Below are 27849 nucleotides of genomic sequence, written 5' to 3' on the forward strand. Positions count from 1 at the left end.
TCCGTGCCTTGTAAATTTTGTCTTTATAAACCCCTGATTAATGTAATTGGGTGCTGCATCTTGAAAGAGCTCTCTGATGCAGCCCTGGTACCATGTGTATCTGGTGCCAGTGTTGTTATGGTCTGGGGTTGTTCAGAGATTCGCCAGTCTGACCAAGAATACATTTTAGTAAATAAGAGGCTTTATAAAATACTGACTAGGCCATGGACACGGGCAGGCCAGGTCCATACCCGGGATTCCCAGAGTATGGCCTATTTCTTCATTCTAATGTTCTTGGATACTCTGTGAGTGTTTGGGGGCCGAGTGAACAGGACAAAGGCTAAACACACAGCGTTCTGCTCCCTGCCCTGATGGTCAGGCTCCGCTCTGGGGAACAACTTAGGCAGGCATCTGAGAGGTCAGTGCAGACTCCTTCCTGAATTTCAGGGCCTGGGTGACGGAGGCAGACATGGTGCTGGTGGTGTAACAGGTGCCAGGCTAGCTGCCTGGACACACGTTCTCACACTGGGAGGAAGTTTGCCACTTGATATATTTCAGCAAAGTTAAAGTGACTAGCTGAGCTAGTTTACATCTGAGGTTGAATAATGGGGGTAAAAAAATCCCTATATTATACAAAGTTAGAACCCAACAAAATTTCTATTCAACATGCCTGGAGTAATTTTTTCCCAATTTATTAAACAATTTACAATTATATTGTGAAAATTCTATTCTAACACTCTCTGAAAACTATGGAATGGCTGTTATCCAAGATGGAAACAACCATAGAATCTAGACTCCTCCAGGATGTGGCCTACACCTAATAACACAGTTAGGCATTGCAAAGTTTTATTTCTACCCATTTTCCCATTAGTGCCAAAATATTTTCACTTGTATAGAAACAGCAATGACATTAGACATATAATCCTGTGCTTTAAGGGTGATTTACATTTTAAAAGTAACTGAATTTCACATGTCTTTTCCTTCTATGTGCTTTTGTAATGCCTGGTTAGCGCTGAATGACGTCCCTGGAGACGTATCCGATACCCTATGACCGATTCATTTCTGATGTGTCTCCAGCCAACGATTAATGGCCATTTTCAGAGTCCTGTTTGGTGTCAGTACCAGTGAAGGAAGAACCAGGTTCGTCATGGGGCTCGTGCGTTTCTTTTTGTGGATCCAGCTTTCCATGGCTTCTCTCTCATAGGAATAGCCATCTAGAAAAAAAGCACATTGCTTCAGGGAAGGAAGGGGAATTAGGATTAGTACATGAACTGCAGTGTACAAACCAGGGTACCTATTGGCAGTTAATGGTCTTCTTGCTTTGCCTGTGCCATGTCCAGATACCCCAGCCACAGCAGCTGGCTCGTACCCCTGAAGGTGTACTAAGCTTGGATTGTGCTCTGCTGAAACACAACAGCTGAGACCAGAGCTGTGTTGAAATTCAGAAACTACGGTTGAAAAGAGGGTAGAGTGGTATGAAGACAAATTCTGGTAAAGATGAGGGAGGAAAAGGCCTTAGGAAGAGCTCAGGGAACCCTTCAAGGTGTCGAACAGCACTGGAGTTAGTTAGACGACAGAACATGGCCAGAGAGATGGCACGGAGCAAAATCGCTACCGTCTCATGCCATGCTTGTGCTAAACTGCTTTGTCACACATGTGACGACCGAGGTGGGCGAAGAGCCACAAACCTGTGAGGCCGGCACTCAGGAGGAGACCGGTGTGATCTTGGAGTTGCTGCTCTCGTACGTTCATTGCTGAACTTGGATCGTTTTCACCCAGCTGAAATGCTTGCTTCTCTCCACGCTAAATCTTGGAAACCTACACTGTTGACAACGGGGCCCTGAACTTGCCATCCTCCTGCCTTCCCCAGGGGAACGTTACCAGTCTCGCACCACCCTGCCTGGCTTCAGCTGCGATGGCGTCTTTGTTGGCCCTTCAGCTCTGCCTGGCTGGTAACATTCTACTGTGTAGCCGTGCGCTGTATGTATCCCTTCCGCAGACAGAAGCAACGTGGACGGTTCCCATGCGGGCGTTCTCAACGCTGCTCTCTGTGCCCAGCCTCTCCCACGAACTGGACGGACACACACACACCCACACCCACACACACAACACACACACACACATCTACACCTACACCTACCTATGGGTTAGAATTATGTTGTAAGTTCCTGGGAAACTGCCAAGTTTGTTTCAACAACAGCCAGAGCATTTTAAATTCTCACCGACATAAGATTCCAATTTCTGTCCATCTTGTCAACATTTATTTTCCAACTTTTTAATAATTTTTTATTTTCCCCAACTTTCTGAGACTAAGCCACCAGTTAACATGACTGCTGTGTGGCTTGGAGTTGTATAGATCACTGATGACTGTAATGATACTGTGCATACTGCCCAGCTGTAAAGCAGTTTATCAAACTGTTTGCCTTTTTCTTTTCCAGTCAGGATTTCACTGTGTAGCCCACGCTGACCTCAGACTTGCAGCAATGCTCCTGCCTCCCCACTGGAATTACAGGCGTGCACAACCATACCCAGCTTACCTGTCCGTCCAAGTCACATGTACTGAAAACCCACTCATCTACGCACCTGTTACAAAGCTGGACAGTCACAGGACACAAAAGCCAATAAACCAAGCCCAATCCTATTCCCACATACGCATGCAATAAAAAGTGTAAAACCACAGTATTAGAAAATACAAAGTAATTTTAACAAAAGAAAAAAATATGCAAAATCTATGCAGCAAAACAGCAGTGCTGAGAGAGAAAAGACCCATGTTAACTGGCAAGTGCTGTTCCCAATCCTCCTCCGGATTAAACGCCGTCCTCGTGAAAACCCCAGCAAGCTGCTGCCGTGAAGAAAGCCAGATGACGTCCAAGAGTAGGAACCAAACCTGCAGACTCACTGGCCTGACTTGAGACCCGCTGTAAAGCAGCAGCGGTCACGGGCTGAGTGACACAGGATGGGACATAAAGATGACATCGGGCCTGGAAGTGAGCCTTCCGTGGCCAGTGACTCGCTTCAGTGAGGAGGGACTTTTAGTACGTGAAGCTGAGACAACCGTATGCAAACATTAGCTTGAAATAAGCCATAGGCCTAAAAACCAATGTGAGTGCCGGAGCCTTGGCCAGGAAGCCTTCTTAGGATTAAAAAATGATGAATCGACAGGAAAGTGGTCCAGCGGACCCCATCAAAATTAAACATGTTTTTCAAAGACGCCATAGAGAAAATGCATACAATGCATTGCCTGATAAAAGACACACTTAGAAAACAAACTGATAATTCAATACAAAATGAAGGGCTAGAGGGTATATATTATGAAAGATCTAAGAAGCATACTGAAAGATGCTTCATTGTATTGAGGATTAAAAGTACAATGAGATACCACTTCATACCTGTTATTCGGGATTAGAACAACTAACAATACCATGTGTTTGCAAATATGGGCAGAAACTGGAATTCTCAGTTATGAGCTTAAAATGGTGCATCCACCTTGAAAAACATTTCAGCAGTTTTAAATGCACTTAGTGAACAATCCAGAAATTCCACTCCTAAATATTTCATCATGAGACATGAGTGCTGTCCAGACAGAGATCTGTGGATGAAATGTTAGGACAGCTTTCAGACATGCTAGCCCATTGCCAGTTAGTGGATAATGTATGTGGTATATCTAGTGCAATGCAACACTATTCAGCAATAAAAAGGAATGAATTGGGGTTGGAGAGATGGCTCAAAGGTTATGAGCACTGGCTGCTCTTCCAGAGGTCCTGGGTTCCATTCCCAGCACCCACATGGCAGCTCACAACTGTCTGTAACTCCAGTTCCAGGGGATCTGACTGCTGCAGGCCAAAAAGTATATGAAGTAGGAATTCAGCTGATTATGACAAAGCTAGACCTGGAAGAAGCCAAGGACTTTCCAGAGGATGAGGCCAAGGCTCAAGGAGTCTTGGTGACATTGGCTTTTGATTATTAGTTGTTTCCTGCTATGAATTTCTTGTGTGCTAGTGTGGCTTTTCCATTATTCATTGGGCACAATTTCCCCTATACAATTAAAGTATTTGTATAACTTTCTCCAACTGTGCTACAGCAGACAGACAAAAATCCCTAATTTCAGGCTTTTCTGTAATTGTCATCATTAGCAGCATCCGGCCAGGACTATTCCCAGACAGACAAAAGTATCTTACCTGAGATACCTCCCAGATTCTCTAAGAACAGACTTAAGCATCCAGACTATCTGAGAAGACCTGGTGGATGTGCTTATTAAGCTTAACTTTGTCCTTTCCAAAGTCTTATCTCTAGTTTGAGACCCACCCTTAACAATTAACTCTGAACTAAAGGGTTACAGTACATCTAGCTGTGAGGGAAGTTGCCTAGCCATCAAACACACTTCTCCCACCCTGCCAGAAAATGGCAAGAGCAAAGATAGCTTGGAGAGATAAAGGCCAAAGGGATAAAAGATAGTTTTATTTTCAGAGCAAGGATGGAGAAGAAAAAAGAGAATGGAAGAACTAGATGGGTAAGAACTGGAGGAGAATGAACTGAGATGGGAAGAACTAGACTGGAGGACTAGAAGAAAGAACTAGAAGGACGAGATGGAAGATGAGGAAGAACGAGATGAAGGAATTAGGTTGGCACTTAGAGGGACCAGCAGAGAGAGGTAGAATCAGGCACGAAAGGAGCTAAGTGTGAGAGCAGAAGAGAAGCTGTGTGGAGAGAGAACTGACTCAGGAAAACCGTGAATGGACTAAAGAATTTCGTGTACGTAGATTTATTAGAGAATCCCTCAGGTTAATCTGCCACTGGGAGCATCTCTTCTGCAACTCTGGGTGAAGGTTATCACGGAGCTGGACCCCGACAGCTTTTGATATCTGACACCTTCACATCAATGCACATAAAATAGAGCTAAATAAATTTTATATAAAAAGAATTACTGATGTGTGCAACAGATAAAGCAATCAAAAACATTCTGCTGAGCATGTCTGTATACTGATGCAGAAATTGATATCAAATGTTCCAACTTCATAATCTTTAAATTCATGATAGACACAACCAAAGGTCAGAGATCTAGGCAGTCATTTTACATCTTGAGGGTTGGGAAGATGGCTCAGGGGCTAAAAGTCTTCTGTGCAGGCATGAGCATGAAGACTCATGAGCATACCACCAGCACCCACATAAAAGCTTGGCATGGCTAACACATGCCTGTAACTCCAGCACTGAGCAACAGACCGGTGGATCCTGGGAGCTCACTGGCCGGCCAGCTTAACCTAATCTGCAAGGTTCAAGCATGTGTCTTAAGGAAGTAAGGCAGACAGTGATTGAGAAAGACACCCAATGTCCTCCTCTGCACGTGCATGCACACCTGCACACACACACAGTCTTGACATCTGGTATTCACATAAATTTAAGTGAAATTTCAAAACTTAATCCTTTGTCTCGATTCCAATTTACTGTGTCCAATTTTTTACAGGAAAAAAAACCTACTTATGAGAAACAAAATGGGAATTTTGAACATAGCCCAAATTTAAAGGAACTTCTGAGAAGTGCGCATTATCCTCCATGTGGACGTCACCCCGAGTCTGGCAGCCACCACTCATACCTGATGCTATGACGGGGTCCTTCATAAGCTCTCTAGTTATGGGACAGACAAACTCATCAGGGATTCCAGAAGAAAGGGAGTCCATCCTGGTCCTGAGCTCCTCGATACTCCTCAGCACTTTGCTGCGTAGCCCTAGAGACTCTGAAAGAATATTTGTTACTTTAGGCAGCGAGTGAAAATCTGTAAAATGAAGTATTACTAGGAAGTGAAATAAACTTTCAGGGTGTAAAGACAGGTGACACACAAAGCCAGGAAAGAAATTTGTATTATTTTTCAATGATGTTTAAATAATCAGCTTTCTGTTACTGGACACAATACTCAAGCCGACCCACAGGTGGAAGGGTAGACTCTGGCTTTAGTCCATGAGTGAGTTGGCTCCACTGCATTCTGGCCTGTTGAGAGGCAGCAGAGTGGGAACACTCGGTGACAAAGCCGCCTGCCTCTGGTGTCTAGGAAGGAAGGGGCTCCCAGTGTCCTCTGCAGGGGGTACCACAGTGACCTAACTTGTTCCCACTAAGTCTCAGCTCCTAAAGCTCTCCTGTCATCTCCCTGCAGTAGCACAGGCTGGCACTCAAACTTAACACATGGATGTCGAGGCACACACATCCAAACCCTAGCAACCTGGAAAAGGATTTTTTTTAAAAAAAGCCTTGTAGGTTTTTATTAGTCCCCAGAAAGGAAAGATCAAAAAGTAAAACCTCCAGGGGGAAAAAAAAACCAAACCAAAACCTTTTCATTCCTATTTATAAATGTATGATTAATTATTTCAATATATGAATGCTGACCTACAGTAGTTTCTTTGCACTTGCTATTCTAAATTTCTACCAGTTTATCTCTTCCAAGCTCTAAGATCCATAGCACTGTGTAATATCCCAAGGGCCGGGATAAAAACTGAGGCCAGTGTGCACACACAACTCTAGTGACTGGACTCATGGCTTTTCTAATACTGTCCAAAATTGGCTTTCCTGCTCTTTACCATGCATATGTTATACTTAAAAATATGGCAGCAGATTCACAAATGCCTTAATACATCTCAACATCAAGGATGGATACTCCTTATGCGAATAGATGACGTAAGGAGTTATTTCTTAAGGGAAACTGTGACTCTGAACTGGAAAGCTGGGAGACGGCAGATAAGGTGCAAAGTTTGAGAACACACCCACAGTGGCTCACTTTATAGTGCATGGCTACTTCCGTACGCTGAAAGCAAATTCAGATTTCACACTGGCCTTAGGAACTGAAATCAAACTACAATGACAAGTGCAGGCAAAACATTTCTGCATGTAACTAGCAGACATCAGCACGTATGTCCTCAGTTCGCTTTTTCTGTTTTCAATCTCGACTTTAACTCTGTGTCAGCCGATGTATTGTTTTACAGAAAGGGTGTTTTTCTTAAAATCCAAGACTAAAGGAAATTCTTTGTAGCTTAAAACAGTATTTGAAGATTAAAAGTTAACTTCTATAATGACGATAAATAAAACAACATTTCAACATGCTTCAGAATGGCCTGGTATGCATGCCTATAATCAATCTTTGAGAGGCAGAGGCAGGAGGATCACAGGGCATAGCCACACAGTAGATCATGACATAATACCAAAATATCAGATATTTCAGAGTGATGTGAAGAACCAGATGTTCCAGAGAACATATTTCCTAGTTCTGCTTCTAAATTGTTGAATTTGCCCATTTTCCAAAGTGTAAAGCAGAATATTCATATGTTGAAACCTATCACCACTGCTTCCCTGCCTTAGGCCAAGAACAAGTATGACACATAGTTACAAATGATGCAGTGGTGTTGGAGGCTGGCCTTTGGACAAACAGGACCAGAACCCTTACAAAAGAGACCCCAGAGAGCGAACTCATCCGTCCCACTAAGTGAAGGTACAGGAGGAAAGGCGTTGTCTGTAAACCACAAGTTACTCCTGACTAGACACCACACCTGCCAGTCCCTGGCTCTTGGACTTGGCAGAATGAAGAAATCAATTTGCTATTTATTAGCTTACCTAGTTTACAGGATGTTGCCATAGCAACCTAAATGCATTAAGGCAAATACCTAAGTCATCAAGGAAATGCAAATCAAAGCCTAAGGAGAAACCACAACTACTGGGCAGTGCTAACAACAAAATCAAACAAGTGTTGGAGACACTAGGAGAAGCTGGAGCCTCCCCCGATGCTGGGGGCGGGAGGAGGGGGTAACAGAGAAACACCCCCGACCCCACCCCGCCCCATGCTGGTAGGACCAGGGCTGCTATGGAAAACACCCTGACAACCCCTCCAGTGTCAAACAGAGGATTCCCCTGTGACCCACCAATTCTATTTTGAATAGCTGCACAAGAAAACTGAAAAGATGCTCACACAAAAACTTGTATATTAGCCGGGCGGTGGTGGCGCACGCCTTTAATGCCAGCACTCGTGAGGCAGTGGCAGGTGGATCTCTGTGAGTTCAAGGCCAGCCTGGGCTACAGAGGGAGAGCCAGGACAGGCACCAAAACTACACAGAGAAACCCTATCTCCAAAAAACCACACACAAAAAAAAAACCCTTGTATGTGATTGTTCATAGAAGTACTATTTATTAGATCTAAAACATGGAACTCTCCCAAATTCCATCAATTGAAGACAAGCAGAAGGAGAAAGGTTAGACACAAAAGGCCACATATGTTGAGTAAGGTATGGGATTTCTTTTAGCACTGATTAAGAAGTGGTAATGGTGGTACTGTCTGTGAAGGTGAGTTGAACACACACCACTGCCGTGTGTAAACATCACTCTTAAAAGAGTCATTTGGACTGAGAGATAGCTCAGTCAGAGGTCACACAAGCAGGAGGGCCTGAGTTCAATACCCAGAACCGGAGTGTAAAAGCCAGGCATAGTAGCCCATGTTAGTGACGGGTGAGTTCCAAGCGAATGTCACAAAACACAGGGCGGCTCTTGAGTAAGTGCTCTCCCTCTTATGCACACACACCTACATGCGTGGACTTAGACACACGAACACAAAAATTGTTTTGAAAAGTAAATTTTGAGGTGTCCGAACTACAATCAATTTTTAAAATATGGAACTTCCTAAACTATTACTACAAGCTAGGTTTAGTTACTTGAAAAAATACTTTCTTCTTTGTAAGGAGGCAGATGACTCTCTACAAAGACTAACCTGGACTATTGTGTAAAGAGAGGACGGAAGGTAACCCGACAGCCAGGGGAAGTCACTATGAATCTGAATACGGCCCGTTCCTCACTGCTCTTACCAATTTTCAAATCGCCAGCCAGACTTTCCTTTGTGAGATGCAACAGTTCTTTTCCGTCAATGTTGTTCATCTGGAAAATGCTGACGAGCTCTTCCAAGCCTTGAGCACGGAGCCATGTTGAGACTTCCTCCTCTGACCAGTCCTCAATCAGTGGCTTCTGCTGATCTCTCGTGCTTCCTGCTTTAAACGCACAGGCCGAGTGAACGGCAAAGCCAATGCTTCTCCTCTCCACATTCCCGCCTTGAGTCTGGTTGACTGTTCAGCTTCCTTTTAAGAACTGTCATGGACAGTACTAACAGTAGCGACCTAATGCTACAGGAAATGCTAGCCTTTAGCAATTTCCTTTTCACTGCAGAGAGACGTTTTTGCTTCTGTGGCGCTTGGGATCAAACCTTGTGCCTTGTGCATGCTAGCCACACACACTAGCGCTGACCTACACTTCTGGCCACTTTTTCTTCACTCCACCCATGAAGGGACACTCTGCTTGCTCTGTCACCCACATACCAGCACTGCTGTGTAGTTATTTCTGACAGTGATAAAGGTATAACTCCTACGTTGTACACCTGTGTTGCTTGGAGAGGCAACAAGATAAAGCTGGGATTCCGATCCTGTCCTCAGGCTACGTTCACAGGGAAACCTAGCACCTAACACAAACAATGGAAAACCCCCGGGGCCTTGATATACATGAATGTGCACACAAGCCTTTGCCAAAACTTCACTGTAAACACCTCTAATGCCAGAGTCTCTAAAATTAGTCTTAAGGTGTATTAAATTTGAGTCTGTACAGTATAATATGAATAGCATGTCAAGGGTTTACTAAAGTTTAGACTTGGGGGTTGTAGCTCTGAGGTAGAGCACTTGCCTAGCATGCACAAGGCCTCAGGTTCAATCCCCAGGACCACAAAAAAGAAGTACCTAAATTTTCTGATCAGTGTTGAGATGGTTAAGGAAGCGCAGCGCTTGGACTGTAGCTCTGCCTTGCAGAGAGCACTTGCCCAGCAGGTTCCGAGGCCCTGGGTTTGCGGGCAGCACAGGACAGGGATGGGGTCATCTCACTAACCTTGGCAAGGTGTTTCCAGGTCAAACTCCCAAACGTTCAGAGTCTTGTCCATGGAGCCAGTAGCAAGTAACAGGGTGTTGGGTGCAAAGGCACAAGTTGTGACATACCTAGTTAATAAACACGGCCATTATGTATTTATGTCTGGCTAATATTTTAGTTAGGTTAGAATAGTGAAGTAACTCAGACCTGGTATGCTGCGTCAACGTGTACAGCACACTCTGGGTGCCCTGAAACAGAACAGAATAACTTCATCAGTCAGGCAAGAGACAAGGTCGGGATGAAGGTCACTGACAGGTCTACGTGCTGAAGGCATCATTAGTAACTAACTTGCTGAGGCTGACAATGAGGGAGAGCTGACGTCCATAACTAAACATGAGAGCTTGTTCTGCTTTCTCAGGCATCAGCATGGAGGAAGTTTTCCTTCAGTGACCCCTGACATCTGTCAGTTTGACCAAGACTGTTAATAGAAACCCAACTGCATAATAAACGAAGGTGCAGTCTTGCTGTGGCATCTGATGTATACTTATTGCAGGATCGGTGAACGGAAGCCACTGATACCCTGAGTACACCTGGGGGCCAGTCAATAGGCAGGTATTGTCCTAACTAGGGTTCCTATGGATGTGATAAAACACCATTTCCAAAAGCAACCTGGGGAGGGAATGGTTTATTTCACTTACACTTCCAAATCACAGTCTATCACTGAGCAAAGTCAGGGCAGGAACTGTCGGCAGGAACTGAGACAGAAAAGGCCATGGGGGACTGTTGCTAACTAGCCAGTTCTCCATGGCTTGCTCTGTCTGCTTCCTTACGACCTAGCACCATGGCCTCAGGAGTGGTCCTTTCACATCCAGCATTAAGAAAAACTGCCCAGGAGCTGGAGAGATGGCTCAGCAATTAAGAGCACTGGCTGCTCTTCCAGAGATCCAGAGTTCAATTCCTAGCAACCACATGGTGGCTCACAACCATCTGTAATGAGATCTGATGCCCTCTTCTGTCATGCAAACAGAGCACTCATATACAAAAAATAAATAAATCTTTTTTTAAAAGAAAAAAGAAAAAAGGGCCTGACAGAATTGCCTACAGGCCATATGCTGGAGGTATTTTCCCAATTGAGGTTGCTCTTCCCAGCTTAACTAGTCAGGACAAGTGTATTTAGTGGGAACCAGTGCATGTTTCATAGACAAAAATCAATGTTATACCTATTTGTGAATATAGACACCCCATAACAAGCTGGTAGGAAACAACACAGCTTTTTCATCTGGCTTGAGTGTTTGAGAGTTTGTTCCTACTTTTTGCCAGAACCTCCAAAGACTTTAGCTCCTGTGTGGGTGACTAGTCACTTGTTGGACACCACCCCCTAATGACGTACACCTCCGCTGAATGGCTGCCATAGCTGATGCCTGAACCCAGCCGTGCAGCGCCACACAACACCAATTTTCTCTTAAAGATCATTCCCATCAACTATATCTTTGTGAAATATAAAGTTTACACTTTTATTTATGCTCATGCAATTCAGCATTTACTCATATAAATCTGCCCCAAACTCCTATTTTTCTCAGTCTATGATACCTTAGACTTGTCTTATGCTGGTCCCTAAATCCACCCTGTACTCTAAGAACTATAGGTAGGTAGGTCACATCCATGGTGCTATGGAAACAGGCTAAGATGAATTTTTGAATAGTGGTGCTCTCTAACTCTATGTTTTCTAAGATTAGATTTAAAACTCCATCCATCATAAAGACATTATTGAAATATTTAAGGTTTTTCCAAGTATCTTACTATTTCACCATTGTGAGAACGAATATTATATTCTTGGGTACAATAAATAGATATATTAAAAATAAACCTATTTTATACAACTAAATTTGAAGCTCAATTATCTCATAAACAATTTATATAGTTTACATACAAGATCTCAAGTACTTACGATATCATATATGATGACAGATTTATCCACTGACCTTTAAAAAAAAAAGCAAACACTAGGTGAAAAGTTCTATAAAAACCAAACACAACCTCTTGGAAAAGGCTGGAAGATTGACAGGTTATCAGCTAGAACGGAGCGGACATCTGGGGACTCTTCTTGTAGGAAAAAGAACTGTAATACAGAGAAACTATGGCACTGTAACAAAGCACAGCGTTTTCACAATAAGTTAAAACATGCTGTTTTTCTTCTGTTCCACCCTTGGAAGAGTCTGCTACCATGGTACACACTGCAAGGTCACCCAGACCAGTGCTAACACTGCCTGTGGGACACTAACATCTGTGTTCATCATCATGAAAACGGAATGGGCTACAGTCAAAGGAGTCCCACCGGTTAGCTTAAGGTTCCTGTTCAGTAGGCAACTGAATACCATCAATGGGTGCTGACCTCAGAATCTCTGTCCCAGATTCAGAATAAGAATTATACTAGACATAATATATAAACGCTCTTATTTAGTCCTGAATTCAGTAAATTACAGGTTATCACTTCTGGAATATCTAAAATTCTTATGGAAAATTCCATATTTTTTAGCATCTCTTAAAAAAAACACTAAGGAGTGACATCAGCAACATGGTAGATGGCACTTCCCAGTTTCATAGCAACATCAATGTGGACAACTATCCAAGAAAAAACATTACCTGCACAGGAGCTTTGGAACTCAGGTATGCTGCTTACAGCACCATAGTAAACATGAAAGACGTCAGGAAAGACAAATGAAAGATCCATCAGCCGAAACACACACACACACACACACACACACACACACACACACACCCATTTAAACTTCTAAAGGAACGAAAGCCAGAATCACGGGCAGTTGCTCAGAGCCCATTCATGGTAAGTTTATATTGAAAACAATCCTCCCACCTGGTCCTCATGACACTTTGTCTCACATCTACACATTCTCTGGATGTCAGGCTGACAACCAGCCGAAAAGGAAATTCCATTCTCAGAAACCACCATCGGAGGCAATGTCACTTGGGAAGAAGAGTCACTGTTGGTGACTTCTGTGAGCACTGGATCAGGACAACTGTCCGTGAAGGTGTTAATGAGAAGAAAGGGAAGACAGGGACGAGTTTTAGGAAATGTCCTAAGTCACCCTCTGCTAGACATTACAGAGTAACGGGGTTGGCTGCTTCCTAACAATAAGACCCCAGCATCTATGACAAAACTGGTTTCTATTATAGAAACCAGCGCCCTGGCAGGGAGAAAAGGAACTTGTCTTTGGGAAGAACACTTGGCCTCCTGGCTCTCTTCCCTACTTGGCAGACAGAGATAAGGAACGACTAGAGTTTGGAGAAAGGCCATGTGCCGCGTGGCTCAGTTCCTGGTGCATCTTCTAGTTTTCTGACCTGCCTAATTATGGAAGTGTGGGAGCCATGCTGCCCAAAAGGTGGAGAACAAGTTAAGACACGCCATTTATTTTTTTTCTTTCTCATTATTTTTCAACACGAGAAAATAAGCATCTTTTTTTTTCAACTAAAAACTCTTTACATATTTGTGAGCACTTTCAAAACTGGCTCCATGGAGTCCTAGCTACTCAAATACCACGGAGAAGAGCAGTCTCTATCTGAATTATAAAGGTGGGGTTTGTGCTCAGTAGAAACTGTGACATATAACGCTCCTTACATCTGACTAGATCAAGAGAACAGGGTGGAACAAAATGCAAGTTCTGCAGAGGGGCTAAAGGGAGGTCACCACAGGGAGGCCAGAAGAAGGGTGAAGGGACAAACTTCTCCACGCTTTTCTAGATGTCATGTGCTAGCAGCACAGCCCTGAGGCAAATGAGGTATGCGAAGCAGGCATGAACACCCAAGTGCCTCTGGAAGCCAGGCACTGGGAAGGTCTTTACTCTTGCTATTGTCTACTTTAAAATTTCCTTTGAAAGGATGCAAATATGTGATAAGTTTATTATAACCACCCCCTTAGTATCTGAGGGGGAAGAAGGGTGATTCCAAGCCACCTCTAGGTTCCACACATAACAAAATCTTCAGGGCTCAAGTCCCTTATATAGTCCTGGAACTCACTCTGTAGACCAGGCTAGCCTTGAACTCACAAAGATCCGCCGGTCTCTACCTCCAGAATGCTGGGATTAAAGGTGTGTGCTACCACCGCCTAGCCAGAAATGTATTATTTTCATGTCATTGAAGTGAATCTGACTCTAAGACCCATCCTGCCAACTACCATTTCAGCAATGCCCATCACCCTCCCAGGGCCACAGACGCTCAAACTTCTAGCATAGCCTGAGCTCCCTCAAAATCAGGACTTATTTTTCTTATTTATTTGAGGCAGGATCTCATACTGTACACCGGGTGGGCCTTAAAACTCCAGGCAATCTGCCTGCGCTGTCTCTCAAATCCGGGTTTGTAGGTGTGAACCATGATGCCCAGATAAGACGGTTGTTGTCTCCCTCAGTTTCCCCACAGGAGCTAGACTAAGAAGGATGGTACTCAGGCCCCTGTTTCCCACCCCTGGAAGGTGTAACAAGAAGCCAGCTTTTGAAACTTCTCTGCCAGCTTAAGGCACTTCGACCCCAGCTAACTATCTGTACACTTTCTACCTCTCAGTCCATCCTTTTCATAAATTGTCAGGCTGCTGTGGGGGAGGCAGAGACAGAGTTCCCTCCCCAGTTTTTGGCCCAAACTGTAAATAAATCCACTTTTCCATTTAACGTATTTCAACTTAGAGGAAGAAGAGTTTACTGGGTTAGTTTACTGTTGCCTGCAGAGAAGTGTGTGAGGAGGCGGAGGCTGCTCTTCATCCCTTAGTGGACAGAAAGCTGAGAGAATGGGCTATAGGAAGAGGCCAGGCACAGGTATGACCCTAGGGAGAGCATGACCCCCAAGAACTTATCGCCCCCCTGTGACCTGCTTCTTCTAACTAGGCTCCACCTCTCCTTTTCCCACCTCCCAGAAATACTGTCATAGTGTAAGTCTGCCATGAATAATCCAGTGGCCGGAGCCCCTGGGTTCTGCCTCTGAGGACCAAGCACCATCCCGACATACTCAGAGGTGTGGGTTCCTGACCCTGTGGGGGCCTGCCTCTGCTTTCCAGCCTACTACTGCTCTAGCTTGTTTGTTATTTTTATTTTTATTTTTTTATTTTTTTAATTTTTTTAGTTTTTCGAGACAGGGTTTCTCTGTGTAGCTTTGTGCCTCTCCTGGAACTCACTTGGTAGCCCAGGCTGGCCTCGAACTCACAGAGATCTGCCCGGCTCTACCTCCCGAGTGCTGGGATTAAAGGCGTGCGCCACCACTGCCCGGCTGTTCTTTTTATTTAAAGACACTGAATCTCCTAAAACTTTTATTGTATGTACATGCCTGTGTGTGTGCACCACATGTGTGCCCCCAAATATTTGGATTGGGCCACAACTTTTGGGACAGAAAAGAAAACAGATGAATGCAGTAATCTGATTTCAGGATTATGGAAACTGAAGAAGAGATATGGACTTCTGTAAAGTTATGGAGTGGGAAATTAAGTATAGAACACAGAGAATCATATGCTATTTCATTTCAAAACAAATATTATGAACAAAGGCAAATGGATGAATTTTCTCAGAGGACTTTGCTGGCCACAGTGCATACTAAAATTTAAGAATATTTAGGCAATAAAGCAAAGTTTCTCCCACTCTAAAAAAACACCAACTTGAAAAACTAATGGTGTGTAGCTCAGTGGCTGAGCGCTTGTCTACCATGGGCAAGGTTCAGAGTGGATCCCTAGCACTGCCAAGAGAAGACAAAGTTAACGTCAAGTGGGGGCCCGGGAGATGGCACACTGTTCCTGAAGAGGACCTGAGTTCAGCACCCAGAACCCACACAAGGTAGCTCACAATTAGCAGGGGTTTCTGATACCTCTGGCCTCCTCAGGTACCTGCACTCACACACACATACCCTCATACACTCACACGCACACACCCTCATACACTCACACGCACACACCCTCATACACTCACACGCACACACCCTCATACACTCACACGCACATACCCTCATACACTCACACGTACACTCACACGCACATACCCTCATACACTCACACGCACATACCCTCATACACTGACACGCACACACCCTCATACACTGACACGCACATACCCTCATACACTCACACGCACATACCCTCATACACTGACACGCACATACCCTCATACACTCACACGCACATACCCTCATACACTCACACGCACATACCCTCATACACTCACACGCACATACCCTCATACAGTCACACTCATACACAGAATTGTAAATAATAAATCTTAAAGTTAACGTCAGGGGAGTATGGAGCCTGTCTAACTGAAGTGTCTAGGAACTTTTTTTAATCTAAACAACAAAGGAATCATATCTTTTATTTTTGTTTGAAAATAGGCTAGCTGTCAAACTATAATATAAATTTTATGAAAAAATATTATAAAGTAATTGAATCAAGCATGTGTGTTCAAATCAAACTTCCTAAGATCAAGCTTCGAAAAGGAATGCTCCAGCTGAGAACAGGAAATCACAAAACTGGTCAAAAGAGCCTTAAACAGCCAATTAGAAACTGCAGAGCCACAGTTTAAACAAAATTAAAAGTCAGAAGACTATTAACTGTAGCAGAGTAGGGGCTGGAGAGGTGACTCAGCAGTTCACAGCACTGGCTGTTCTTCCACAGGACTTGAGTTCGATTCCCAGCACCCTCATGGTAGATCACAACCATCCCCAACTCCAGCCCCAGCACATTTGCCATGTGCACTTGGTACACTTACATACATGTGGGCAAAACATTCATACACATAAAAACATACATAAACAAACATTAAAATAAAGTTAAACAAAACTAAAAAAATTTTAAGTAGCACAGTTAGCTGAAGAGATCATTAGTAAAGGGGAATCAAGAACGAAGGATAAAAAGACGAACTGGCTGGAGAGACGGCTCAGCAGTGAGCAGTGAAGAACACTGGCTGTTCCTGCAGAGGACCTGGGTTTGATTCCCAGCACCCACAGACAGGGTGACTCACAACCAGCTGTAGCTCCAATCCCAGGGGATTTGATGCCCTCTTTGGGCTTCTTTGGGCACCAGGCATACACATGGTACATGGACATATAGGGAGGCAAAACATTCATACACATAAAAATACATAAAAAACTGTAGAAGACATAATAAAAATATGAAAGACTAAAAGAGAGAACGTTTACAGTCGGAAGGTACAATTTGCACTTAACTGGCACCTTAGAGGACAGAGAAAGGGGCAAGGGTAATAACAGAAGAGATAAGAATTTTCAGAAATTGATGGAACGTTCTTCTACAGATTTAAGAAGCTCAAAGGATTCCTGGCATTGCTGGCCACTGTGGTTCGTACTATGCAATCTCAGTATTCAGGAGGTACAAGTAGGAGATCACCAAGAGTTCAAGGCCAGCCTGGTCTACACAGCAAGTTTCAGCCAACCAGTGCTACACATGAGACCCTGTCTCAAAAAGAATTCCTGGCCCAGCAAGATGGCTCAGTGGGTCAAGGTTCCTGTTGCCAAGCCTGAGGATGTTGTGGGATATTTAGGTACACTGTGTGAAAGGCACCTTCTGATTGGTTTAATAAGGAGCCGAATGGCCAAGTGCTAGACAGGAGAGGATAGGCGGGACTTCCGGGCAGAGACAGGAACTCTGGGAAGAAAAGAGGCGGATATCTCCAGCAAGATGCAGAGGGAGTCAGGTGTACAGCATGGAGGAGAAGTAACGAGCTACATGACAGAACACAAATTAACGTAAACAGACTAATTTAAGTTTTAAGAGCTAGTTGGGAACAAGCCTAAGCTAAGGCCAAGCTTTCATACTTAATACTAAGTCCCTGTGTCATTATTTGGGAGCTGGCAATCCAAAGAAAGTCCAACAACATGAGGATTGAGTTAAATCCCTGGTACCCACGTGGTAAAGGGAGAGAACCCACTCCTGCAGGCATCCTCTCATCTTCACACAGAGCACATCCCCCCCACCCTTACCTCCCAAATTTGTTTTTTAAAAAATTCCTAGCAAGCTAAAAATTAGCCCACATGTAGTTCTATCAAAGTGAATGTACAGAAAACCACACACTAAAAGTTTTATGAACATCTAGAAGAAAAAATATGAATCACATTCAAAATGGTGAGATTGAAAAGTAATTTTCTCTACAGCAATACACCGTATAAATACGCCCAACCTGTCTGCTGCACCAAAGCAAGGTTTAAGTTGGAAGTGAGTGTAATTCACCTGCGATCATCTTGAGATGCCAGGGGAAATATCCATTACTGAAATAGATCACAACCAAGTTCTCACCTCATTGCTTTGAGGAAATACAAACTAACCATGCTAAGGCGGCACTATACCACGCAATGTTTAAATTTAGAAGACCCAAAATATGAAGCATAGGAAAGGAGGCAAAAACACTGGGCTGGTGGGCTCAGCAGGTAAAGATGATTACCACCAAGCCTGATGATCTGAGGTCAAGCCCTGGAACCCACACCATGTAAGCTGTGCTCTGCCCTGCGCACACATACTGTGGCACGCGCATGATCACACAATGAATAACTGAATAGAAGCAAAACAACGACAGAGGGAGCTTCAGGAGCATCAATGGTTTCGTTATAGATTGCTTACCCTGACACAAGCATCTGTCCATCGTAGGAAAAAGCACAAGTCAGAACAGGGGCACAGTGCCCACGTAGTGTACTTTTATATTTTAATTCAAAGCCTGTAATTAACAAGGTGAGAAAATTAGTAAGTTGATTATGCGTACAATTTCATTTCTCTACTTAATAATGTGAGTAACAAAAAGACAAGGTCATAAAAATCTTCATGCAGCTCAGGTATCCACATAGATAGCAGATAATTATACTGTAGGTTTGAGATGGTTCCAACACTCAGTAACAGCTGGAGGTGTAGTCCTGAGTCTAATCTCTAGCTTATACACATGCACACGCGCACACATGCACACCACATATACACACAGCACACACATATACACACAACACACATATACACACACAACACACACATATACACACCACACACCACAAACATACATGCTTCAATAATAGATTTTTTTCTTATAATCCATTAAATCCAATTAGTGCTGCCAATGATAGATTTTGTTTTAAAATGATGCAAAGACTAGGCTAGCGCAATTTTATAATCACTAAAATTTTTAAGCATGTGAACTATGCATAATTTTAGTGCCTGGTAAGATTTAAAAAAAAAAAAACTGCCTAAAAGCCTAAAAAAAAAAATCAGTGCTTATATTTTGTTAAGTCTGACATTATCAACACATTTTGACTTTCTGTATGTAAATCAATGGTATTTATAATTCTGTAAATCTACAACATCTCCAGCCATAGCCAGGCATGGCAGTGCACGCCTTTAATCCCAGCACTCAGGAGGCAGAGGCAGGAGGATCTCTGTGACTTTAGGGCCAGCCTGGTCTACAGAGCAAGTTCCAGGACAGCCAGAGCTACACAGAGAAACCCTGTCTTGAAATAAAGGGGGAAAAAAAGTACAACCATAAAATCTTCAGAATTACAGAAAATAAACACAACTCTCTTAAAAGTCAGCAGACGGAATTCAGTGTGTTCTGATGCCAACAGGTAAAAACAACCGTAAGAAGTTATGGAGTGGTGAGAGCTAAGATCTCTGCATCAAACGTTTAACCAGACAAGAAGGCTCACACTCAAAGCGGGACAGACACGTTTACCTGGGAGAGCAGAGAAGAGCATTAAGACGGCGACAGATCCCAGAACCTGGGGTGAACTTTGAAAGCTTTCATGCCAACAGTCAAACACAAGTCAGCTGCACATCCCAGGTGACCGCGGAACTTGCCCGTGAGAACGGCTCCTGAGTCCAGGGCCTAGGCCTGCTTGTGCCCAATACCATGAAGCCGAGTAAGGTGCCTACAGTGACAGGTGCTGTCTAAAGAGGCTTTCCCTGCACACCCAAGAGGTCCCCCATGTTTCTTAAAGAGTGGTGTAAAGATAGTTTTCAATGGATCACAGGTTTTCCTTTTGAACAATTTCAAGGTAATTGTATTCAGGATGCCCACACGTGACTGTATTTGTATTTCGTACCAGAATTTTACCTGAGTAAAGAGCGATAAGGATTATCTTGGATAGACTTGAGAAGGAAGAAGTCCCACCTCCCCATCATGTTTTAGATGAAAAGGATATTGCATGTAAACTAACATGAACAGTCTCTTAGTTCCTCATGAGGCTCTTCCTTACACTCTAGAACAATTCATGGCAAAACCGTAGTTTGTATTCTAGCTGAAGCTTTTTAGGTAACAAATGACAACCCATTTTGAGGCATGTGGATCAAAAAGCTGTTTGACCACAAAGCTTCAAAATCCTTAAATGACAATTGATGAATTTGTCAAGATATGAATGCAAACAGTGCCTGGGAAGGAGGCATCCACAGAGAAGCTGAACCAGTTGTGGAAGGTCAGAAAACAGGCTGACTGATGGGCGAACAGCCCAGTGCAGCCGGGCTAACCCTGAAGAGGACGCCTTCCGTCCCAGCAAAGCCTTTCAGATAAGACGGACCATCAACAGCCAGGGAAACAAGGTCAGAAACGGAACGATTACCCCAGAGTCTGAACAGGAAACACTCACCGTCTACCTCAATCCCTCCCGGCCCCCACCCCACAGTAGGCTGCACCAGGCAGGCGATTTTCCCCAGGAGCAACCTATATAAGGAAAATGGCAGCTGATGACAAGACATCCACCTGGCCTCAATTCCTTCCCAAGAAGGCAAACGCACCTCTTCATGCTACAGGCCTTGCGGGCAGCGAGCTCCTGAGATCCTTGCTGTCAACTCTCTAGATGTACAGTGTCACTGGACATCTGAAGGAAATGATGTGGAGGAGACAGATGTAGGCAGGCACAGACGGAGCCCAGGGGTTATGAGAACAGAAGGAATTTGGAAAATTCTTCCTTGTCTCATTCATTAAAACAACAACAAAAACCAACTATAAAAAAAACAAAAGGCCAGTGAGATAGCTCAGGGGTAAAAAGGTGCTTGTCACAGAAGTCTGATGAGCTGAGTTCAGTTCCTAGAACCGACGTGAAGGTGGCAGAAACCACCTCCAGTTTTCCACTGGCCTCCACACACATACCATTCGTGCCCCACCCCCATAACAAGAAATAACTCTTAATATATATTTATTTTATTTTTAATTATATATACCTGAGCGTGTGGGGATACAAGCATGTGAGTACAGGTACCCTGTGGGTACCTGTCAGCCATCTTACACAGGTGTTAGAAACCGAACTCAGGTCCTCCTCGAGAGCAGTAAGCACACTGCACCACTGAGCAATCTCTCCAGCCCCAATAAGTAACCTTAGAAAAAAATGAAAGTTGACTTAAAGATGAACTTTTAGAAATTGATGAGATCGATTCAAAAAACTGAAAGTGAATGATTTCCTCAAAAAGTACAAAAAGTACAGATTCAATAGATTGAGATGAGTGTGTGCGGCTGGGAGAATCCAATCCATTCAAGGCATCCAACAGCCAACTGACGGAAGTTCAGAAAGAGAGCACAGGAGAGGATCATTAGAGAGACACTATGAAGGAATACCACAGCCCAAAGCAGACCACCACACATGTCCTGACTGAAAGACCACCTGAGAAAATGAGACCGAGCATGAGAAAGACTCACTCATCAATAAACAGCAGGCACGATAAATAAACGCAAAGGTGATTACGCAATATTTAGCAAGAGTGTGAAAACCACTGAAAGAGTCAAAGCTAAGTCAAGGACAGGGTGGAAGAGGCAGGGTGTGGTCAGAGCCAGATGTGGACAACAGACTTTTATATCTAATCAAAGTTTCTCTTTGCTTCTGAGGTTGGTCTGTCATAGCCCAGGCTGGCCTTGTCCATGTTACACAGCTGAAGCTGGTATTGAAGGTACTCATCCTCCTGCCTCCGTCTCCTGAACTCTCAGATTTTTGGAGGGGGTGGTGATTTTTTTGTTTTTGGAGACAGGGTTTCTCTGTGTAGTTTTGGTGCCTGTCCTGGATCTCCCTCTGTAGACCAGGCTGGCCTCAAACTCACAAAGATCCACCTGGCTCCGCCTCCTGAGTGCTGGGATTAAAGGCATATTTTTACTATTATTTAAACTATCCAGAGTATCTTAAGTTTTAAAAAAAGATTAAAGTCTTATGTAGGTCACAAATAATTCTGACAGTTAAGACATACCTAAGACAGGGGTAAAAGAAACAACCCAGAGTTTGATTTCACAATCCTGACCACATGATGCCAATCGGTAAAACTGAAGGCCTTGTTCTCCACCTAAAAACAGCAAGTTAGATAAACAAAGAATTTGTAAACCAAAAGTTTTGATTCTGCTGAGATCTGCTAATGTGACTCATTTATGCCATGTAAACAATGAATATCTGTCAGCTGACACTATCGATAAAATGGTTACAGAATTTCTTCTAATCAGGTATTATATAGGATTGTAACTTTACTCTGAAATTGCTGGGTTTTTTTTTTTGTTTTTTGTTTTTTTGAGACAGGGTTTCTCTGTGTAGTTTTGGTGCCTGTCCTGGATCTCACTCTAGACCAGGCTGGGCCTTGAACTCACAGAGATCTGCCTGGCTCTGCCACCCAAGTGCTGGGATTAAAGGCGTGAGTCACCACCGCCCGGCTGAAATTGCTGTTTTAAAAAAGTTCGCCGGCGGCGGCGGCGGCGGCGGCGGCGGCGGTGGTGGTGGTGGTGGTGGTGGTGGTGGCGGCGGCGGCGGCGGCGGCGGCGGCGGCGGCGGCGGCGGCGGCGCACGCCTTTAATCCCAGCACTCGGGAGGCAGAGGCAGGTGGATCTTTGTGAGTTCGATGCCAGCCTGGTCTATGAGCGAGATCCAGGAAAAGGTGCAAAGCTACACAGAGAAACCCTGTCTCAAAAAACCAAAAAAAAAAAAAAAAAAAAAAAAAGTTCTTGGCCAGGTGATGGTGGTGCACGCCTTTAATCCCAGCGCTTGGAAGGCAGAGGCAGGTGGATCTCTATGAGTTCGATGCCAGCCTGGTCTATGAGCGAGATCCAGGACAGGCACCAAAACTATACACAGAGAAACGGTCTCAAAAAAACCAAAATAAAATAAAATAAAAATAAAAAAGTCCTTTTAGGACTTTTACAGCTCAAAGCTGTAAAAACCAATAACCACCAAAGTAGAACATATTCCAGCTGAATTTTAGAGGTTACAAAGCTATCATTAAAGAAAAACATTAGAAAAGTCAGCTATTTTAAGAATGTTAAATGGTTAATCACACCCAACGTAAATGCTTTCTGAAGTACCAAGTTCTTAAAAGGCTGCTGTAATGCACATGGAATAATAGTGAAAATTTATTTTCCAATGGATTTGATCAAGAGGAAAATTTGAATTTATATAAATATAAAACCATATCAATTCATCTGATCTGGTGGAAAATATTACACAGTTTAGGACAATTATTCAAATCAAGTTGGCATCTCATATGCCGATAGATAATGTCTTCTTAGAGAATTTAGAATTTCATTATGTATCTACTAGACTAAATCCCCATCTTGCTGACTATCATATAAAATCTGTGTGCTTTCCCACGGAGTTGCTACCCTACTCTCGGGAGCCGATCAGCAGTCTGTTCTAAACCCCAGTAAACTTTTCTTTCTACTCACAGAGTGGTCCAGTTCAGTGGCTTCACTGTACCCTCTCTCACAATCATCTAGTGCAACGATGTTATTTTTAGATTATCCCCTTGCGCAAAAAAAGAAATCTAAATTCCTCCATATTTATATAATTCATCCATGACTCAATGTGTGAAAAACAATGTTTCCTGTCAACGATGGCTAGCCTACCATCTTGTGTGAAAAACAATGTTTCCTGTCAATGATGGCCAGCCCACCCACCATCTTGTGAAAGAAAGTCTTGTGTAACTGTCGGCCCAACCTCCATATGCCAGGCACTCCTGGCACCTGGCCCCTTTCCCCTTCAGAGGTGAGACACGGTCACCCCCCTGTGGTAGGGTAAAAGCTAAGTATTCTTCCCACCATGCTGTGCGCGCTCTCAAACCTCCTTGCCTAGACAGTGTGACTCTTTGTAATGCTCTGGTACCTCAAAAATGGGCAAAATGGTTCCTGTCTATTATAAACCATCCTGGGAAAAAAACAGCACAAAACCATATCAAAAGACTAAAATACTTAACTAAACTGGGTAGAGAATTTAATAGAAGAATGGATTCAAGAAAAAAAAAATCTATGAACCTGATATATAATGTCAAAAGGTTAAAAAAGAAAAGATTTCAGCTAATCAAGCAATCCTCAGCAGTCAAGGTCTGGTGTCTGTCTAGGTGAAGGGCCCCCGGGGAAACTGCTTGAAAACTAAATTCAATACAGTCAAGGAATGGAGACAGGCTGTGTGCTAAGAGATGTCCGAAGCCAGGACTGATCTTCAATTGGGTTAGGTACAACATGCTAAGAAGGCACTTAAAGACTGTGCTTTAGGGATCTGAAATTTGATCTTCACTGTCTTTGAGCCATTGAGGGCTCTGGATCAAGGGCAATGCCATTCTGTCTGCTGTCTGTGCCAAGCTGCCAACAACACAGCCAGCCCCACGTGGGTACTGAACCCCATGTTACACATGCCAATGTTCAAAGGCTTCATTTAACACAATGGTTCTCAGTCTTCCTAACGCTGCGACCCTAAATACAGATCCTCATGCGGTGGTGACCCTCAACCATGAAATTCTTTTTGTTGCTACTTCATAACTGTAATTTTGCTACTGTTATGAATCGTAATGTAAATATTTTTGGAGACAGAGGTTTGCCAAAGGGTTCACAACCCACAGGTTGAGAACTGCTGGTGTAATAAAAGGGAAAATGTTTTGTTAATTTGGATCTGTTCTCATTCAAACAACATTATAGGTAATGGGTTGAATATACTCGTCTGCCAGAAAAAGTTTAATTTACTTGTGCGGTTCCGTTGTTGCCACAGATCGCTCTGATCTGAGGACAAGACCAGAGAGGGCAGAGGCAGAGTCTCTCCTCTGACACAGGCCTGGAACCAGACCGATGACTCTATGCAATGGACACTGCAAGCAGACGTATGGGCAAAGGAGTTTACTGCGTGACGTTCTGTGTCACACTGCAGCTTCCAGGACGTGACGTTCTGTGTCACACCGCAGCTTCCAGGACGAGATGTTTTTCATTTTTTTCTCGTAAATTTTGTTTTATTTGGGGGTGTGTGTGCAGGGGTGGAAGGTAGGTGTGAAGGGACAGGAAATGAATGGCCTCAGATACATGATGTAAAAGACACAGGATAAATAAAAAGAAAGGAAAAAGAAAATGAACAGGGCTAACTGTTCAAACCAATGTCTCCATTTAAAACCAAGAGTTTAGTTAGGACTTCTTGTCCCTCTTTTTAAAAAATTAGTTATGTTGTCAAACATCTTAATCAGTTTTTGGAAGATTAAATTAGTAAAGGAAAAATGTTCCTTCTATTTCCAACCTGGTGTGTGTACATGTTTGTGTATGCACATACATGCACCAAGGAACCAGAGGTCAGCATCAAGCGGCTTCCTCAACTGCTTCCCACAGTTTATGAGACAAGCTCTCTCAGTCAGTCTGGACCTGCTGATCGGGTCAGGCTCCTACCTGCACGCTCCAGACACCCTCCAGTGCTGAGACTTCGGGAGCACACACCATTGCGTCTGGATTGCTGTGTGGTGCTGGAGATCCACACATGTCCCCCAACTTGCACAACAAGTTCCTTATCAACTTTATCTCCTCAAACCTTTCCCAATTTGTAAATTTCCCATTTCTAAGCCAGGCAGTGGTGGCACACACCTTTGAGGCAGAGGCAGGGGGATCTCTGAGTTTGAGGCCAGCCTCGTCTACACAGTGATTTCTAGGACAGCCAGGACTACACAGAGAAACCCTGTCTTGAAAAACCAAAAAAAAAAAAAAAAAAAAAAAAAGAAAGAAAAAAGAAAAAGAAAAAAGAAAAAGAAAAATTTCTAATTTCTATCTCCATTCCAATTTTTTAAAAAAAGACAGTAAAAGCAAAAGTTAAGTCTGTGAAAATCCCATATTCAAAGAATCTCAATCTACTGTAACAAGCAGAAATGTCCTGTACAGACAAAAAAAAAAAAAAGACAATTTTTTTCATATAACAGCTCTTCACAGTTCATTTTGATCTAGAAAGACAAAGGATGGTTCTATAGTAGAATGGAGAGACCCTCAATACTAGTGCTGGGATGGAAAAGCAAAGGACCAAGTCAGAGGAATTACTATTAGGGATCCTGTGCTTAAAAGGGTGAGCTGACCAACCAGTGAGGGGCCGTGGGGAAAAGTCACAGCAGGTAATCCCCAGGTCGTGTGCTTTCTCATTGTGCAGACACCTCATTCGATTATCCCACGCTGTTAAATCTCCACCAGAGGAGCCAGTGACAAGGAGGCTTCCATCAGGAGAGAATGCACAGGCCACCAAGGAGCCATCCTTGACACCACCACACCTGAAACCAAAGCAAAACAGGAGGAAATGAGGTGTTCTTTATATGACTGACAGTCCCTTTTACAATGACAGCAGTTATGACAACCAGAATGGGTGACTGATGCCCACCAAATAAAGCATCTCATGCTATAAACCAACCGACAGGGGGGATTTAAATCTATTAGCTATACCTATGAGCCCAGATCACAGGGACCAGAGCCCCTACAATCCTCATCTTTATATCCTCAGAGCAAGTCAACATGAACACACTGAAACCCCAAAACCTAAAAAAGTGAAAACCAACCAAGAGTAACAGTGGCCCTATTTAAAATACACAGAATGATTTTTACTGAAAAGACACACTATTATGATCAAAAGCACATTCAATTTCTGTACTGACATCACTCAGGTAGTAGTGCCTCATCTTCAAATAAACTCTATGGAAAAAACACGTGGTGTGGCGCAGCACAGTGCTTCTCCTGGGAAGAGGGCAAAAGTGCTGTCCTGGTAACACCGTTCGTCGGGTAGGTAAACAAACTGATTAGGACCCAGCCATTAGTGCAGTATTAATCACGTGCAGGAAGGAAGCTGTGCCACAGAGGTGGAAATCACAAACCTGCCTAGCTAACCACAGGCATTCATTTCTATAAATCAGAGACATCGTATTCATTCTGAGCTGCCTGATTAGACTAGGCTAGCCCTCTACCATCACTTAAAAGCGTCCCCTTCTTCAGCTCTGAGACCACAAAGGAGCAACGGTCTTTGGCCAGCTGGGCCTCCTGCTCTGCAGATGCCATGCAGGAAGAACATTATTAGATCATTTTCAGTGTCAACATAACGAAGGCTATGTTTCTAGTGTACTTAACAATCTCAGCTAAAATGGTCAACTGTGTGTCTATTTTACCACAGTAAAAAGTAAACCCTAATTTTAACAGGGTTCCAGCCAGGCACGGTTTAAACAGCCATACCTATATAATTTGTATGACTGTGCATTCCACAAGACAACAGATCCATACCTATATAATTTGTATGACTGTGCATTCCACAAGACAACAGATCCATACCTATATAATTTGTATGACTGTGCATTCCACAAGACAACAGATCCATACCTATATAATTTGTATGACTGTGCATTCCACAAGACAACAGATCCATCAGCGGCCCCTGAGGCCAGGTAAGCCGAGTCCGGGGAGAAGCAGCAAACCCGCACGGGGCTGCCCCCCGGCTGCTCCATCACCGTCAGGGACTGTCCGCTGTGCGCACTCCAAAGCACTGTGGTACCGTCGGTTGAACATGATGCCAAAATGTGTCCTGAGGGAGAGAAGCAGCAGCAGTGGACGGCGTAGGTGTGAAACCTCAACGGGGAGTGCGGCAGTTCCGAGAAGTCACTCAGGGAGTACAGGCGGATGGTCTTGTCCAGGGAGCAGGTAGCCAAGAGGGACGAGGAGAAGGCACAGCAGCTGACGTCATCAGCGTGATCTGCCAGTGTGCGAATCAGCTTCACCATGTTCCTCACGCCACGGGAGACAGCCT

The 27849-nt window shown here is 43.8% G+C and overlaps 1 protein-coding gene across 2 annotated transcripts; it reads right to left on the reverse strand.

Annotated features, from left to right (window-relative positions):
- Window positions 1–655: 655 nt before the first annotated feature.
- On the reverse strand, window positions 656–27849 carry Wdsub1 (WD repeat, sterile alpha motif and U-box domain containing 1). Of its 2 annotated transcripts, none has more exons than XM_059260507.1 (10): window positions 27426–27849; window positions 26151–26335; window positions 22046–22138; window positions 18461–18554; window positions 11798–11831; window positions 10057–10097; window positions 9871–9977; window positions 8811–8987; window positions 5570–5710; window positions 656–1193 (listed from the first exon to the last, which is right to left on the reverse strand). In XM_059260507.1, the coding sequence occupies exons 1-10, from the start codon at window positions 27821–27823 to the stop codon at window positions 1036–1038; spliced, it is 1428 nt and encodes a 475-aa protein (XP_059116490.1). In that variant the 5' UTR covers window positions 27824–27849; the 3' UTR covers window positions 656–1035. The 2 variants fall into 2 exon arrangements, with proteins under 2 accessions (XP_059116490.1, XP_059116489.1); XM_059260506.1 differs by having other exon boundaries at window positions 8811–8990.

Source organism: Peromyscus eremicus, chromosome 4 (assembly GCF_949786415.1).
Source record: "Peromyscus eremicus chromosome 4, PerEre_H2_v1, whole genome shotgun sequence".
Classification (NCBI taxonomy): Eukaryota; Metazoa; Chordata; class Mammalia; order Rodentia; family Cricetidae; genus Peromyscus; species Peromyscus eremicus.